Source organism: Cynocephalus volans, chromosome 2 (genome assembly GCF_027409185.1).
Source record: "Cynocephalus volans isolate mCynVol1 chromosome 2, mCynVol1.pri, whole genome shotgun sequence".
NCBI classification, from domain to species: Eukaryota; Metazoa; Chordata; class Mammalia; order Dermoptera; family Cynocephalidae; genus Cynocephalus; species Cynocephalus volans.
The window spans coordinates 187,264,313-187,280,712 of NC_084461.1; the positions used below are offsets into that span (position 1 = coordinate 187,264,313).

The following is a 16,400-nucleotide window of genomic DNA, read 5'->3' on the forward strand; positions in this document are numbered from 1 at the left end:
GTGTTTCTGGAAGCAAAGTCCAGAGGGTAGGAGGGACAAAGTCACTACCCCTGCCCAGCCGAGCCAGATGCCTGCCAGCCTAGCCTTTGGAACCCTAAGACTGCTGATAACATACTTCACTGATTCAGTAAATATTGACTTTGTGCCAGGCCAGGATCCAGGACTGGGGTATTGAGCTGGCCAGAGCAAGCAACGGGACAAGGTGTTCCTGCTGGCCTGGGGGGGATGTGTGGGCTTCACTGAGCCTGTCTCCCTCAGTGGAACCTCCTGGGCCAGTGAGGTCTACTCTGGGATACCTCCACTCCAGTTTTCTCAGCTGGAAACTTAGACCCAGGGGACTGAGATGGACACTGGGGGAAGGCTGAAGAGCTGTCGAGTTAGCGGCAGAATAAAGAGGTAGGAGCACCTCGCCTGCCTCCAGAATTGCCCAGAAAATAGAGAAGAGAGAAGATGTTTGGACTGATGTGATGAGACCCAACTTCAGAATCAAACAGGCCACAGTTTGAATCTCTGTCGTTACTAGCTCCGTGACCTCAGGGACATGTGTTCACCTCTCTGGGCCTCAGTTTCTCCATCCATCTGGTAGGGATATCAATATCTCCCATTTGTATACAGGGTAGCACAGCAATTTAAAATGTGGGTTCTGAAGTTAGAATAACTTGGTTCACATTACAATTCTACTCTGTCACTTGCTAACTGCACAGCCTGGGAGAGTTCTCCATCCTGTGCCCCCACCCCAGTGTTGCTGGCCAGGGTTTCCATTGTCATAGCAATGAAAACAGTTTCTGGGGACTGGTATGGAGCCAGAGCCTGGTCCTGGAGTCCTCAGGTAAATGCCATGGCTGGCCAGCAGTCACCACTCCATCTTCTAAGAAAACAAGACCCGAGGGCTCAGCTGTAAGGGTGCTGGGGAAAGCCCCAGGCCTTCCTCCCCACAGAGCCACCAGCTCTACCTTCCAGTGCTCTGGGGATGCTGCAAGCCTGCCACAGGGCCAGGGCCACAATCTCTCTCTCGACACTCAGGCTGTAGCAATGCCAGGGATCCCCATTCTCCACCAGCCCCCCCAAATCCCAAAGACACATATGAATCATAACCAATACTAGCAGACTGCACTGTGTGCTAGGTCCTAATCCAAAGACTTACACCTTTTGTCATTTAATCCCCCACCACACTAATATTACTCCCACTTTACAGATGAGAAACTGAGGCTCAGAGGGATTTGGTGACTTTCCCCAGTCGCGTAGTATGTAGCAGAGCCAGGATGCAAACCCCCATGCCTGTGCCTCTAACCACTGTGAAATACAACCTTTTTATCCTAAGTATAAACTACATGCTTGCTATGCAAACAGAGCTTGAAGACCAGGCCCCAAATCCCCCCTAAATAAGAATTCTGGAGCCACCACTGCACTCAAGCTGGCCTTGGCTTCTGAGCTTTGGATTCTGGACAACAATTGTTACAGTCCCAGCCTGGGGATGTGGAAAGAGAGTGCCCTTAGCTTCTTGTCTTGGCTCTGCCCCCCACTGGCTAGTGGACTCGGCAAGTCACTCCCCACTCTGGGCTTGGCAGCATCACCCCGTCCAATGAGGCCACAGCTGGATCAGAGGCTCCCAGGCCTAGGACTTTCCAGGATTGGGCTCAGCTCCCCACCCCCAGGAAGGCCAGGAGGCTGGGCAGGACCTGCTTGGTGTTAAATACTTCTGCCCAGCACTCCCCAGGCCTCTTGTCCCAGTCTTCCCAGCAGGAAGTTTGACCAAGATCAATCATGGTAAGAATCTGCCTGGGGCCATGGCAGTCTGTCCCTGGGTGGGACACCTGCAGTGAGACTTCCAGAAGCACCTGTGTGGAGCCTCTCCTCTCACTGTCCTTTTCTTTCTCCATAGACGACTTACAGCAACAAAGGAGAGAAGGTGAGCAGGAGGGGAAGTGTGAAGCCTCGGTTTGGCAGGGGGTCACAGTACAGGGAGACAGATGTCAGCAAACAGCAGAAGAGGAATAACTACAGTGGCCATGTGATGTCCATGCCAGCACGCTCAGTTTTGTCCCCTGGCTCCCACAGACTGAGCTGGACTTAACCTTGCCCCCCTGAAAAACTTTTACCTTTTAAAAAATACCTGCCCATCTCTTAATCCTGTCTGGAAGTTCTTTCTAAGGTATAACTTAAGTCCATGTTGCTGCAGCATAAGACTAATTTCCTCCATGAAACCTAGGCAGGTCTCCCGAGGGGCTTCCCACTCCTGAACCCTCAGGAGCTCAATTTCTACATGAGAAGCCTCTTTGGAGGCTTGGCAAGGCTGAGCGGCATTCAGCATTTCCTATGTTCTGGGGTTGAGGCTGGGATAAGGGAAGTAGCTGGGGGACACCTCTCTCTCTCTTTTTTTTTTTTTAAAGATGACCAGTAAGGGATCTTAACCCCTGACTTGGTGTTGTCAGCACCATGCTCTCCCAAGTGAGCTAACCGGCCATCCCTATATAGGGATTCGAACCTGTGGCCTTGGTGTTATCAGCACCACACTCTCTCCCGAGTGAGCCACGGGCTGGCCCTTGGGGGACACCTCTCTACATGCACTTTTATAGACCCAATTCCAGAGACTCAACTTCACCCCTTCTCTCCTTCTGCAGCCTGAGAGAGGCCGGTTCCTTCACTTCCACTCCGTGACCTTCTGGGTGGGCAACGCCAAGCAGGTAGAAGCCAGGACAAGGGGTTGGAGCAGGTGAAGGGCAGGCAAAAGGGCCTCCTGGACAAGGCAGGCCTCCAGCTGGGTCTGTGATTGGCCCCTGGGAGGGGAGGATCAGAGCCAGTGTTGGGACTGGTTGCTCTTTAGATCCTTGTTACACAATCAGGGACACAGACCCCAGCAGGAAATGTATCTGAGGTCGGGGTGTGCAGGGAGCAGTCTTTCTTCTCATGAGAGTCTCTGCACCTGGGGCAGCAGGGCAGACTGGCTGAAGGGGGCTGGGAGCTCTCAGCTGGAGGCCCCCAGGCTGGCTGTCCACCCTCATGAACCCTTCTACATCTCTGTGATCCAGGCTGCCTCCTTCTACTGCAGCAAGATGGGCTTCAAGCCACTAGCCTACAAAGGTCTGGAGACGGGTTCCCGGGAGGTGGTCAGCCATGTAATCCAGCAAGGGAAGGTGAGTCCCTACCCCAGGACACTCCCTTGCTCATCCCTGATGGGGTATCTCTCTTCCTGCTGCTCCCAGGGACTCTAGCCCATATAGCACCTTTGCGCAAATTAGACCTGGAGGCCCCTTTCTTCAGGCAGGTGTGCTCCTGTTTCAGGATGCATAGCTTGACTGGTTCCAGGATGCATAGTTCAGTCCCCACGGGCCCCCCCACCAGGCAGCTTTGTACAACCCTGCACTGAGGACCTTCGTAGTTTCATCTCCCTCTCTCCTGGCCCAACGCTGGCCCCACAGGTGTTCAGGAGACCTGGAACATCAGAGCAAGAACTCTCAGCAGTGCCCTGGTCTGTGGGATCCCTGGAGCTCTCCCCCACAGGGAGGCCTGACCCAGCAGCTCATCCCAAGACCCAGGGCGGGTCTGGCACAGGACAAGGCCCCCATCCCTCAGGACCTGTGGGGGAAGCCATGGCGGAGAAGGAGAAGGGGCTAGAACCCATGGTCCAGGAATCCTGTGTGGCTGGGTCCTTCTGCTCCACCAGGGGTGTCTGGGGGTGGACAGGAAGGGGCAGATGAGCCACCAGCCACACCCCCTTCTCCTGTATGTCCTAGATTGTGTTTGTCCTCTCCTCAGCGCTCAACCCCTGGAACACAGGTGAGGGGGCCCAAGGGGTGGAGACAGGGCATGGTGGGTGGGGTCAGGGAGGGGAGGTTGAGCCTAGAAGGAGATGGGGCCCAGAAGGCTGAGAGCCAGGAGAGGGGGCCTTGGACTCCAGTGCCACCACCACCCCTGATGACCACAGAGATGGGTGATCACCTGGTGAAACATGGCGATGGAGTGAAGGACATTGCATTCGAGGTCGAAGATTGTGACTACATTGTGCAGGTGAGACTGCACTTGGGCTGATTTGGGAGAGGAAGCAGTAAAGCTTGGCCTGCCACGGGGACCCCTTCGGTCAGGGCTGGGGGGACACACAGTGATGAGCTCAGATGCTGGTGTGACACACACCTGGGTTTCAGGGATGCCCTGCCTCTTACTAACTGCTTGTCTTCCCTCTGAGCCTGAGTTTCCGCATCTGTCAAACAACTACTTCACTGAGTTGTATTAAAGAGGAAATAAGATCATAATTATCATCTCTTGAGCATGATTCTGAACCAAACACTGTATTCAAGAGGTGGTTTAGAGGTTCAGAGCATGGATTCCAAAGCCAGACTGCCTGGCCCTGAATCTTAATAGCTGTGTGACTTGGGGCAGGTGACACAGCTTCTCTGTGCTACAATTTCCTCACCCATAGAATAGAGATTATAAAAGTACCTTTCATATAATGTTGTTGTGAGGTCAATACTAAGAACAGTGCCTCACGTATGATATAAGCATTGACATGCAGTAAGTAAGGTTTTGCCAAACAAGTACATAAATCAGGTACACAGAGCACTTGGCACAGGGTCTGACACATAGAAGGTGCTCAACATAAGCTCATGTCATTCTTATCCAACCACCCTTTATACAGATGTGGAAACTGAGGACTGGAGAGGGGGAAGGGCCACAGAGTGAGTTAGCAAATATGGGACAGATACCCACCCTACCTGGTTTGCCTAGCAGAGCCCCAATTCTGACCCTGGGCCTCTGTTTCTCTACCTGCCAAGTGGGCATGAGGCGTGGTTATCAGGGTAATGGCTGAAGCTGGCTGGGGTTCCTGCCTGGGGCTGGAAAAATTGGAGGAGGCTGTGGCAGGGCCACACAGACCACCCAGCAGGAGCAGCAGGCAAAGGTTCTGGGAGGCCCAGCCCTCACCGCCTCCCCCACCCCATCTCCTGTGCAGAAAGCCCGGGAACGGGGTGCCAAAATCATGCGGGAGCCCTGGGTGGAGCAAGACAAGTTTGGGAAGGTGAAGTTTGCTGTGCTGCAGACGGTGAGTTAACTGTGGTGCCCCCACCCCTCTGGTGGTCAGTACCCACTGAGGTTCCCGACCCCCCCCAAATGACTCCATCACCCCCCCAACTGACTCCATCACCCCCCCCACATGCTTCTCCCTGCGCACAGACATTCTCCCTCAAGTTTGACCACCTATAATGCTTAGCCAGGGCACAGGGGCTGACAGAAGCTACCAGTCATCCCTCTCGGGGTCTCCTTCCTCCCCAGTGGGGGTTGACAGCATGGGGGTATAAGCTTTGGACACAGGCTTTGAACAAAGGAGAAGCATGGGGTCTTGGGAAACCACACCCCACCCTAGCTGTGTGGCTTTGGGCAACCCACTTGACCTCTCTGTGACTCTGTTCAAATGAGCAAGGACTGGAGTTGGACCACCTGTGTGACCTGAGACATGCTAGTTAACCTTACTGTGCCTCAGTTTCTTCACAGGGTTATTGTAAGGATCAAATGAGATCATTTGTGTACAGCACCTAGAACAACAGTGCCTGATATACAGTGACACTCAGCAAAGATTGTTAATTCTGTTTAGCACCTGTGTTATAGTAATACAGAAACAATCACAAGTCCTACCTCCTCAAGATTAAGTAAAATGTAAAGATTGCTAAAATGTTGAAAGAGCCTTTCAGTATAATTTGATCCAATGCCCTTAACACATTCTTCATTTAGTCAACACATTTTTATTGAGCACCTACTATGTGTCAGGCACTGGGCTAGGCGCTGGGGATACCATGATGAGCAAAACAGTGTCCCTGTCCTCATGGAGCTTCTGGTTCCATGGGGCAGACAGACCATCAAAGAAACTCCCAAACAAGTGGCAGGTTGCAATTCATTTCAGAAGGGGGAAGTGACTTGCCTAAAATTACACATGGAGTTAGGGTCAGACCCTGGCTGGATCCCAGGGCTGTGTTGGCGCCATGAAATGTGGCCTGGCCTCAGCAGGGGTGGGTACTCAGAGGCCAAGCCAAGTTTTCCACCCACAGTATGGGGACACCACACACACCTTGGTAGAGAAGATGAACTACAGTGGCCGCTTCCTGCCTGGATTCGAGGCCCCAGCATTCACGGACCCCCTACTTTCCAAGCTGTGAGTGCCCCTCGGAACAGGGCTGGGGTAAAAGCCCTGCAGTGGTGTGAAAAGCTATGTTCCCTCTCCTCCATGTGGCTGGACTTCTCTGATGGGGCGGAGTATTTGGAGCCTGCTGGGGAACTCCTGAAAGTCCCCAAGGGGCTCTTGAGGAGGTGACATAGAGGCTGAGAGCACAGGCTCTGCAACCAGACTGCCTGGGCTCAAATCCTCACTCTGTTACTTCATAGTCGTTTAACCTGGAGCAAGTCATTTTATTTCTCTGTGCCTCAGTTTCCCATCTGTAAAATGGGGATAGTAACAGCGTGTAGGTTGACAAAATAAAGTGCCTGGCCCATAGTAAGTGCTACATAAGTGTGAGCTATTACTATTATTATCACCATTATTGAGAGGTCAGCAGGAAGGGAGAGATTTGGGGGTAGCCCTTCTTCTCACCCCCGACCCCTTTCCCTTCCCAGTCCTGATTGCAAGCTTGAGATTATCGATCATGTTGTGGGAAACCAGCCTGATCAGGAGATGGTGTCTGCCTCAGAATGGTGAGCCCCTGGCCCTTCTCTTTCCCTGAAGGTGACAGGCCCTCCTAGAGGACAAGCCCACCCCCCAATTCTCACAACAAAGTGAAAAATGGAGCACAACATGGTGGGAAGTTAGCCTGTGGTTACTGATTCATTCATTCACTGAAAAACTGTCACCATGGAGACCAGAGGATTTAAGGCCCAAAGTGATCCACAGAGATCATGGTCCAGGGAGGGTTGGAGGGAGACTGTCACTACACAAACAGCACCCTTGTCCAAATTAGAAGCAAGTGCCCGCTTCTCAAAGCACTTTACCTCCATCTGTTGGAGCACTGCCATACTTTATGTCTTTTGTTACAAGATACTTTACCTCCACCTACAGGGAAATTATCATGATAAAGGTACGATTTTGTCTCCTTTCTGGAGCCTATTCAGGGACAAATTCTGGAAAGTGGAAATGGGGTGGTGGTGAGGCGCAGGGGGAGCTAGTACCAGGCTGGCACTCAGAGTAGATGTGTCCTGCTGACCACCTGGCAGGTACGTGAAAAACCTTCAGTTCCACCGCTTCTGGTCAGTGGATGACACGCAGGTGCACACGGAATACAGTTCTCTGCGGTCCATCGTGGTGGCCAACTATGAGGAGACCATCAAGATGCCCATTAATGAGCCAGCGCAGGGCAAGAAGAAGTCCCAGATCCAGGTGGGGGCCTTCCCTGGCTGGGGAAGAAGGGAGCAGGGGAGAGGTCTGGGGCACTTACAGAGATGGGGCAAATGACAGTGGCCTCCTTGTTTTTCTCCCCCAGGAATATGTGGACTATAATGGGGGCCCCGGGGTCCAGCACATCGCTCTCAAGACCCAAGACATCATCACAGCGGTTAGAACCCCATTCCTGGTCCTGATTCCCCTCTCATTCAGTGCCAGTGACAGTCTCTGCAAAATGAAAAGGAAAGGGGTCAATGGCAGCCCTGTGCACCATTCTCTGGCCTGTAGGGCTGGTGGGGCTCACATACTGGTTCTTTCAACTCATGTGCAGGTACATCCCTCCCCCCCACCAACCCCAGAGAGTTTATCCTCTGGAGAACATTCTGGGCTTTGGAGGTACTGGTGCTAGAGTATCAGGAAGCCTGGATTCTAGTCCCAGTTCTGTCAGTGCCTTGCTGTGTGTCTCTGGGGGATTCAAAGCCCTCTCTGGGTTTCAGTTGCCTCACCTTGAAAATGAGTATATTGCACTACAAGATCAATTATGCCCTTTTAGCCAAATTAAGTGAGGATACTGCACTACAAGATCAAATTATGTCCTTTTAGTCAAATTAAGATCCTGTGTCTGTGGATCCAGCCCTTGGAGGCCTGAGTCCTCCTATTCCTTAAGTGGCACTGTGCAAGACTGGACAGGAGCCTGGACTGTCCCTTTTTTTTTTTTTTTTTTTTTTAAAAAGATGACCGGTAAGGGGATCTTTAACCCTTGACTTGGTGTTGTCAGCACCACGCTCAGCCAGCAAGCTAACCGGCCATCCCTATATGGGATCCGAACCTGGGGCCTTGGTATTCTCAACACCGCACTCTCCCGAGTGAGCCACGGGCCAGCCCCTGGACTGTCCCATTTAATCCTGGTGCAACCAAGAGTTCACTGCACGACCATGGCAACTTCATTCATTCAGTCTCTCAATAGATGTTTATTGAGCACCTACTATGTGCCAGGCACTGTTTTAGGTACTTGGGATACATCAGCAAACAGTAGTTTCTGCCCTTACGGAGACAATAAACAAAATAAATAAAATATATATTAGATGGTGGTGAGTGCTCTGGAAGAAAATAAGGCAGAGGGCTGGCCTGTGGCTCACTCGGGAGAGTGTGGTGCTGATAACACCAAGGCCATGGGTTCGGATTCCATACAGGGATGGCCGGTTGGCTCGCTGGCTGAGCATGGTGCTGACAACACCAAGTCAAGGGTTAAGATCCCTTTACCGGTCATCTTTAAAAAAAATAGAAAAAGAAAAGAAGGCAGAGAAGAGGGAGAACAAGGGTGAAGGGCATTGCACATTTAAATCAGGAGGTCAGGGAAGGCCTTACTGAGGAGACATTTGAGAATGCAAAGTGTTGGAAGGAGAGAAGCCCATGGAAACCCAGGGAGAAAGTGCCCCAGCCTGGAGGGAAAGACAGAGCAAAGGCCCTGAGATGGGCATGTGCCTGGAAGGTTGAAGATTGGAATGGGTGGAAAAGAATGAGCAAGGGACAGAGGTAGGGGACAGGTCAGAAGGTAGGAGTCAGGACAGATGGTGAGGGCCATGGTGAAGACTTTGAATTTGACTCAGACATGGCACCACCATGGGGTAAGCAAAGAAGTGACATGATTTGACTTGTATTTTAATAAAATCACTCTGTCTACTATGTTGAGAATAGATACTTAATCTTTCAATGCCTCAGTTTCCCCAGCTATGAACTGGGGATAATAACTGTCCAGATGCCTCAAAAGATTTCTGCATGGATATAATGAGGCAATATATACAAAGTGCTTGAAAGGTCTAGGGTTCAGATCCCTGTCTGTACCAGCCAGCTGCAAAAAAAAAAGAAAGAAAGTGCTCGAGACAGGCACATAGTGAGCATTCCATAAATGTTAGCAATTGCTGTTCTTCTAACAGGGCCCCCAACAGAGAAGGAAGGGGATGAGGTCACATGGTACCCTGGCAGTTGTGGGGAGCTAGCATAGGGACCCTGCCTCCTCCTGGCTAGGGATGTTGATTGAGCTTGGACAGACAAAGAAGCTGACCTTGACTCTGCTCTGAGACAGATTCGCCACTTGAGGGAGAGAGGCTTGGAGTTTTTGGGTGTTCCATCGACGTACTATAAACAACTGCGGGAGAAGCTCAAGTCAGCCAAGATTCGGGTGAAGGAGAGCATTGACGTCCTGGAGGTGAGGCCCAGGCAGGATCCTCAGCCAGGTGGAGAGTACAAGCCCTGAGTTCCATCTTGCCTCATAAAGATTGCCTAAGCCCCTACCCTGCACCAGGCACAGGGACACAGAGTACAAACCAGCCCAGGTCCCTTCCAGCATGGGACTTGTCTTCTGGGGGGGAGGGGTGCAGATGACAAACAAATAAATAACAAAAACAGCATCAGAGAGAGTCAGGGCCATGTAGAAAGTTAAAACAGGAAATCTGAGGCTGTTTTACACAGAGTGGTCAGGGAGGGCCTGTCTGAGAAGTGAAATCTGGATCATGAGAGGGAACTGGCTGTGTAAAGGACCAGAGCTGGGGAAAGAGCATTCCTGGTGAAGGGAACAGCAAGTGCAAAGGTCCTGAGGCAGGAGCAAGCTCTAAGTGTCGGAGGAACAGAAAAAAGGCTAGAGTGCATGAAAGGTCTTGTTTGAGGAGTGACTTAGGTCAGACAGGTAGGCAGGGGCTGATTCCTCTGGTGGACTATTTAGGAGTTTGGATTTTGTTCTACAACCAGAAACCATTGAAGTTTTTTTTTTTTTTTTTTTTTTTTTTTAAACTTTGCCTTTAATGGCTTTACTGATATATAAATCACATAATGTTACTCTTTTAAAGTGTACAATTCAATGGTTTTTAGCTATTTGCTATCTTGTGCAACCATCGTCAAAATCAATTTTAGAGCATTTTCATCACCCTAAAAAGAAACCGTGAACCTCTTAGCCATCATCTCCCAATCTCTCCATCCCCTTTCCCTCTCTTGCCCCAGCCCTAGGCAACCACTAATCTACTTTCAGTGTCTATAGATTTGCCTGCTCTGGACATTTCACATAAATGGAATCATACAACATGTGGTCTGTTGTGACTGGCTTTTTTACTTAGCATAATGTTTTCATAGTTCATTCATGTTGCACATGTCAGGCTTCCACTCCTTTTTATGTCCGAATAATATCCCATTGTATGCATATATCATAGTTTGTTCATTCATCAGTTGATAGATATTTGTGTTGTTTCCACTTTTTGTTTTGGGTTTGTTTTTTTTTTTTTTTGGCTATTATAAATAATGCTGTTATGAACATTTGTGTACAAAGTTTTGTATGAACATATGTTTCAATTCTCTTTGGTATATATCTAGGAGTGGAATTGCTGGGTCACATGGTCACTCTATGTATAACCTTTTGAGAAACTCCCAGACTGTTTTCCAAAATGGTTGCACCATTTTACATCCTCACCAGCAATGTATGAGAGTTGCAATTCTCACTAGAGGATTTTAAGCCCTCCAGGAGAGGGACATAATCTAGTTTTTTAAAAATCCCACTGATGTCTGTGGGGAGGATGGATTGTAAAAAAAAAGGCAAGATTGGAAGCAGGTAGCACCCTTGATGGTGGCTTAGACAGGAACTATATAGCATGGGGTGGCAATAGGACAATTTGGGGATATATTTGGAGGTGGCTGCAACTGTTAGAGAAAGGGATCTTTTCTTGGTTTTGGGGGTGCAGGAGCTCTATGGACTTTCTAAGGATCCCACCGTGCCAGGCTAGAAGGGCGGGCCAGCCTGCAGCACAGCCCCTGTCTCCTTCCTGCCTAGGAGCTGAAAATCCTGGTGGACTACGACGAGAAGGGTTACCTCCTGCAAATCTTTACCAAACCCATGCAGGACCGGCCCACACTCTTCCTGGAAGTCATCCAGCGTCACAACCACCAGGTATGGCCTGTCCCCAGCAGGCCCGAGAGGGCATGCAAGTAGCATGATCGGCTTTCTGGGTCCCCAGCTCACCTCCTTTCTCCAACTCCAGGGTTTTGGAGCCGGCAACTTCAACTCACTGTTCAAGGCTTTTGAGGAGGAGCAGGATCTGCGGGGAAATCTCACCGACCTGGAGACCAACGGGGTCGGACCCGGCATGTAGGCCTCTCCCGTCGCGTCTGACCCATTGAGGCTCCGCCCACCTGCAGGAGCAGGGCCCAGCCCCCTGTTCCTGGAACACTGCCGCTTCGCAAGCCCTGAACATCAGATCCTCTCCCGCGGGCCGCTCCTGTTAGACCCCGCCCACTAGCCGCCCCGGGGTTCAAGGCCCCGCCCACCTGGTGACCACGCCCCCTTGGTTGGGGAGCTCCCTGCTCCCGCCCTTCTGAGTAAAGCCGTCCCGGGTTCAAGGCGGTGTCTGGAGTTTGTGCCTGCGTGCCGCAGTAGCGCCCCTCCGCCACCAGGCCGAGGCCAGGGCTGCAGCGCCGGGGTTTGGAAAAAAGCGGAAGCGACGAGGCGTCCGGTGCAGGGACTTTGCTATGTGGAACCGCGCCAGTCGGGGGAATTCTGGAACCAGGGAGAGCAGATGTCTTCCTCTCCAGAGGCAAAGACAGATAATATGATTTCATAGAGTGGTAAATGCTATTACGACAGTAAAACAGGTGATGAGATTGTGCAGAGTTGAGGACCGGAGAGAGACTAATTTCAATCGAGGCCCCTCTGAGGAGGTGACATTCGGGAAAATCCAGGGATAGAGTATCTCAGGAAGAGAAACAGCAAGGGTAAAGGCCCCGAGGTGGGACGGAGCTTAGTAGCATCCTGTCTGGTGGCTTTATGATCTCTAAAGATGAGCTGTCCTCAGTTTTGCTACCAGAAGCCCGAACCACTGAACATTTGAGAGGAAGAGTGTTAGCTAAGGGACTCTAGGAGGAGCATCCTTGCTCAGCAGCCACAGGACATGGTTCCTGGTCTAAGAGATAGAGCAGGCAGGAGGAATCTGAGCCCCTCAGCCCAGCCCTTCCCCTCAGCATGGCAGTCACCAGTGCCCACCCAGTGCAGCTCCACCGTCAGTCTTGCTTCCAGTTGAGGACTCCTTTTGGAAAGGGGCTTGTTCATGCTCCAGCGTGAGTCACCCTTGCAAAAGAATGAGGCAATTGGGAGAGGAACTGCTGGTCCTAAAACCTGTGGAGAAAATTCTTTCTTCAAAACCAGGGAAGAGTGGGTGGGGGATAAATTGGGTCTGTTTCCCTTATGCGTCTAATGCTTGACACCACTCCCTGAGATGGATCAATTCAGAATTAGGACCAGACAGAGCTCACTGTAAGAAAAAAATGTGAGTTGGTATAATGGGGGGAATCGGGAGATTTTTTTTTTTTTCCAGATTATAGAAGAAATCAGGGTTTTGGGAATCATGAACTTCAGAAATGAAAAGAACATCAGAGAATCCAGATGAACAGGCCAGGCCCAAGGCCTGTGCAAAAATACTCTCCCTCTATTCTCCCATGGCTTATGCAAAGAGGGGAATTCTGTAACCCAGGTGTTTGCGAACGGGTGGCTTAGAGGCCAGCTCTGGCTCACGGATTTTTTTTGTCTGATTGGTTTCAAACAAATTTGAGTCAACATTTTAGAAAGTTGGACTACTTCAAATAGAAATTCTAGGATTCTGGTTCTTCTTGGGACAATAAGACAACACTGGGCTTGCCTTCCTATGCAGCAACAATCAGCTGGTGCTGAGCAGTGCCCCTCTTTAGATGGGGCATAGGCAGAGCAGAGCACACACTAGGGAGCTAGACTGCTCAGATTGACAAGGGAAAAGTCCAGGATTGCGGGTTTCAAGCTTAGGTAGTCAGCATCAGGCAGTGGTGGGTGGAGGCAGGGAACAGAATTGCCACTGGTTCACATCCCAGATCAGCCACTCACCGGCAGGATGACCTTGGGCAAGGTACTTGACTTTTCAATGCTTCAGTTCCCACATCTAATAAATGGGAATGATAATAATACACATCCCCTAGTGCTATGGTGAGTTTAATATCAAAGGTGTTTAAAATAGTGGCTAGCACAGACACTACCCTTTTAATTTTTGGAGAGGGGCCTGGGTGGGGGGGCTCTTGCCCAAGTCAGCCTAGCACCTCCCTCTCCCCTCCAGTCTGCCCTGTGTATGCAGATATCTCGCGTTGGAGCTCCCCTTTTGGCGCCCACAGCAGAACTAATGAGGAAAGGACTTATCCTGTGGGACTGAGGAGGGGCAGAGGGAGAGGTGGATGGATTTGAAGAATAAGGAAGAACCACCATCAGATTTGGTAGGTGAGGGAGGAGAGGACAAGGGAGAAGTCCGGGATTGTGGGTTGTGAGCTTAGGCAGTCAGCATCAGGCAGTAGTGGGTGGAGGTGGGGAATAGAATTGCCACTGGCCAAGGTGGGAAACAGAGCAGGAGGAGCAGGTTTGAGAGAGAAGATGAAACTCAGATTTGGATGTGTGTTTCCTCTGTGTGCCTTGGGCTGGACCTCCTGGGTGGCCCTTGTGCTACCCTGCAAGGCCCTGCATCATTTGTCCCCCATCCCAGTACCTCTCAGCCTCATTTTTTTTACTCTCCCCCTTCCTCACTCAGCTGCAGCCACACTGGCCTCCTTGCTGTCCCTCAAATATACTAGGCAAGCTCCTGCCTAAGGGCTTTTGCACTCACTGTTCCTTCTGCCTGGAACACCCCTCCCCCAGATATCCACAGTGCTGACTCCCTTTCCTCCTCTGAGCTTTGTTCAAATGTCAGTGCAGTGGACCTTCTTGACCACCCTATTGAACACCGCACACACCCTCAAGTAACACTCCCTTTCTTCTCCTTACTATCAAATTTATTCTTTGTCTGGCTTGCCCACAGGAACAATCTCCATGAAGACGGAGAGTGTTTTCTTCACTCTTATATCCACAGTGCCTAGAGGTGTGTCTAGCATATAGCAGGTGCTCAATAAATATTGGCTGAATGAATGAATGAATGGTCAGGAGATAACTCTACCTTCTCTTTCCTGGCTCAGCCCCAGCTTAAGCTTTTTCTCTATTTCCATGAATCCACCTACAGTAGTGCTCACCTGTCTGGATGCACAATTCCTAAAACCAGCCCACCATTAATGGACATCTACCCTGCCTTCATTTCGTTCCTGTCACAGATGAGGCTGCAGGGGCTGGCTGGTTAGCTTGGTTGGTTAGAGCACGGTGCTGATAACACCAAGGTTCAGGGTTCAGATCCCCTTCCTGGCCAGCTGCCAAGAACAAAACAAATGAGGTTGCAACTAACATCCTTGTACATACCATTGCCCACTTGTGTCTGTCAGGATGAATTCCTGGCAGTGGAATATTTGGGCCAAGAGTTTATGTGCATTTAAAATACTGATTTTTTTTCTTTTTGGGAGCTGTTCAGTACAGGAACCAACCCCTGCGTCTTTATGGTATCAGCAGCACGCTCTAGTCAAGTGAGCTAACTGGCGAGCCCCTAAATACTGAATGTTAATATCTATTTTGTCCTAAAGGTTGGAACAATTTATGCTTCCACAGATGATGCATGGGAGTCCCCTGCCTCATGTTCACCAAAATTGGGTATTTTCCAACTTCGAGTATTTGCCAACTTGACAGGTGGAAATGGCATCATGGGATAATTCACATCTCTAGGAAGTGAGATGCAGCATCTTTTCAGTCATGTGGCTTTCTGCTAAGGTTTTACAGCTTTCCTTCTCAGAGATACTGTGAGCCCCTTGTCACCCCTCCTCCCCCACTGGATCAGACCTACAAGGGCACCTCTAGAATGCCACAAACACTGGATATATTTAATTCGTCTCAACTTGTGACTATTTAATCAGCCTCTTCCCCCATGAAATGCAGACCAGAGAGATGTCTCCCTTAAGTGTTAAACATTTTTGACGAACCACCTTTCCAAGTTCTTTTAGTAATATTGATAGGGTACTTGGTCTCATTTCCTTAATTGCAGGCTATTGGCATCATTAGATACCTAACGTCTTAAGAAAAAAATCTAGAAGTAAACCTTAAAAAACCATGGAAGGTCAAGTCTTGACTGTAGTTTGGCCCAGCTGACAGACCTTTCAATCTACAGGTTCAGAGTTTAAGAACTGATGGTCTGAGTGGACCACATCACATCACACTCTCCTCCCGCCTCTGAGCCCGGCCAACTCACCCTCCCTGTGAGCAGTGTGTACTCCCAACAGAAAGAAAGGAGAGGGAGAGGAGAGCAAGAGAGACGGCGTTATCTGTAAGAAAAGTCAGTATATTTATGGTTTGCTTTATAAAAGTTACTATAATACAATGGTACATAGTATTGAATTCACAAAAATATGAACAAATATTTACAGCGAGACACACCCACAACGGAAACACTTCTCTTCAAAACAAGTTACATGTGGATGACAGAGTCTATATGCACAAACAGCCCTAAAACTTATCAGTTCTCTTCTTTGCAGGGAGAGGGAGGGAGAGAAAAGAAAAAGAAAAAGAAAAAAAGCAGAATCGCTTGACTCTTCAAAAGCAGAGATTTGTTCAATAAAAATGAAGGAGTTGAAAGAAAAATGAGCCAACGCGTTTCTGGATTATTGCAAACTATTCCGGGGTTCCTGGGGAGAGCGGGGCCCAGCCCCTTGCCCATAATGAAGGCTGGCCAAGGTCAACGAGGCCAATGGTTGGGCAAGGTGAGGCCAGGGTGAAGGGCGAGGCTGCCCCCACTTTTCTTTCATGGGATAGGTTCTGGAAGGGATAGAAAAGACAGCCCCTTGGGGGCTGTGCAAGTAACTTAAATCAGCAATCTCTACAAACTACACATTTCTTCATGTGAAAAATAAATATTTCCTTGGTTGCACAATTAGGCAGAAAACCGCAAATGGAAGAGAAGGTCGCTGCTGTGCCCTAGCACCCACTCTGTGTCTTAATGCCACTGGTTTCCTCGACCTTGAAACCGGTGGGCACAGTCTCAGACAGAGAGGGCCTGGGGTGAGTTAAAAAAACAACAACAACAAAAACAACAAAACCACCAACGACAAAAAAGAGAAAAATAATTTTTTGTACAGAATTTAC

General features: G+C 49.9%; 1 protein-coding gene across 1 annotated transcript; it reads left to right on the forward strand.

The window, feature by feature from the left end:
* The first annotated feature begins 1,706 nt into the window (after window positions 1-1,706).
* HPD (4-hydroxyphenylpyruvate dioxygenase) lies at window positions 1,707-11,740 on the forward strand. The gene is made up of 14 exons (XM_063086794.1): window positions 1,707-1,767; window positions 1,883-1,909; window positions 2,622-2,684; window positions 3,030-3,134; window positions 3,735-3,777; window positions 3,926-4,008; window positions 4,946-5,035; window positions 6,036-6,139; window positions 6,598-6,675; window positions 7,192-7,354; window positions 7,458-7,529; window positions 9,444-9,566; window positions 11,175-11,291; window positions 11,383-11,740. Exons 1-14 carry the CDS (start codon window positions 1,765-1,767, stop codon window positions 11,491-11,493), a joined length of 1,182 nt encoding a protein of 393 aa, XP_062942864.1. The 5' UTR covers window positions 1,707-1,764; the 3' UTR covers window positions 11,494-11,740.
* Window positions 11,741-16,400: the final 4,660 nt, after the last annotated feature.

What these genes read in the sequence shown, in the direction of transcription:
- HPD (XM_063086794.1), top strand. An exon ending in AGTTTGCTGTGCTGCAGACG is followed by an intron (nt 5,036 to 6,035) that starts GTGAGTTAACTG and finishes TTCCACCCACAG; the next exon opens with TATGGGGACACCACACACAC. An exon ending in GACCCCCTACTTTCCAAGCT is followed by an intron (nt 6,140 to 6,597) that starts GTGAGTGCCCCT and finishes TTCCCTTCCCAG; the next exon opens with TCCTGATTGCAAGCTTGAGA.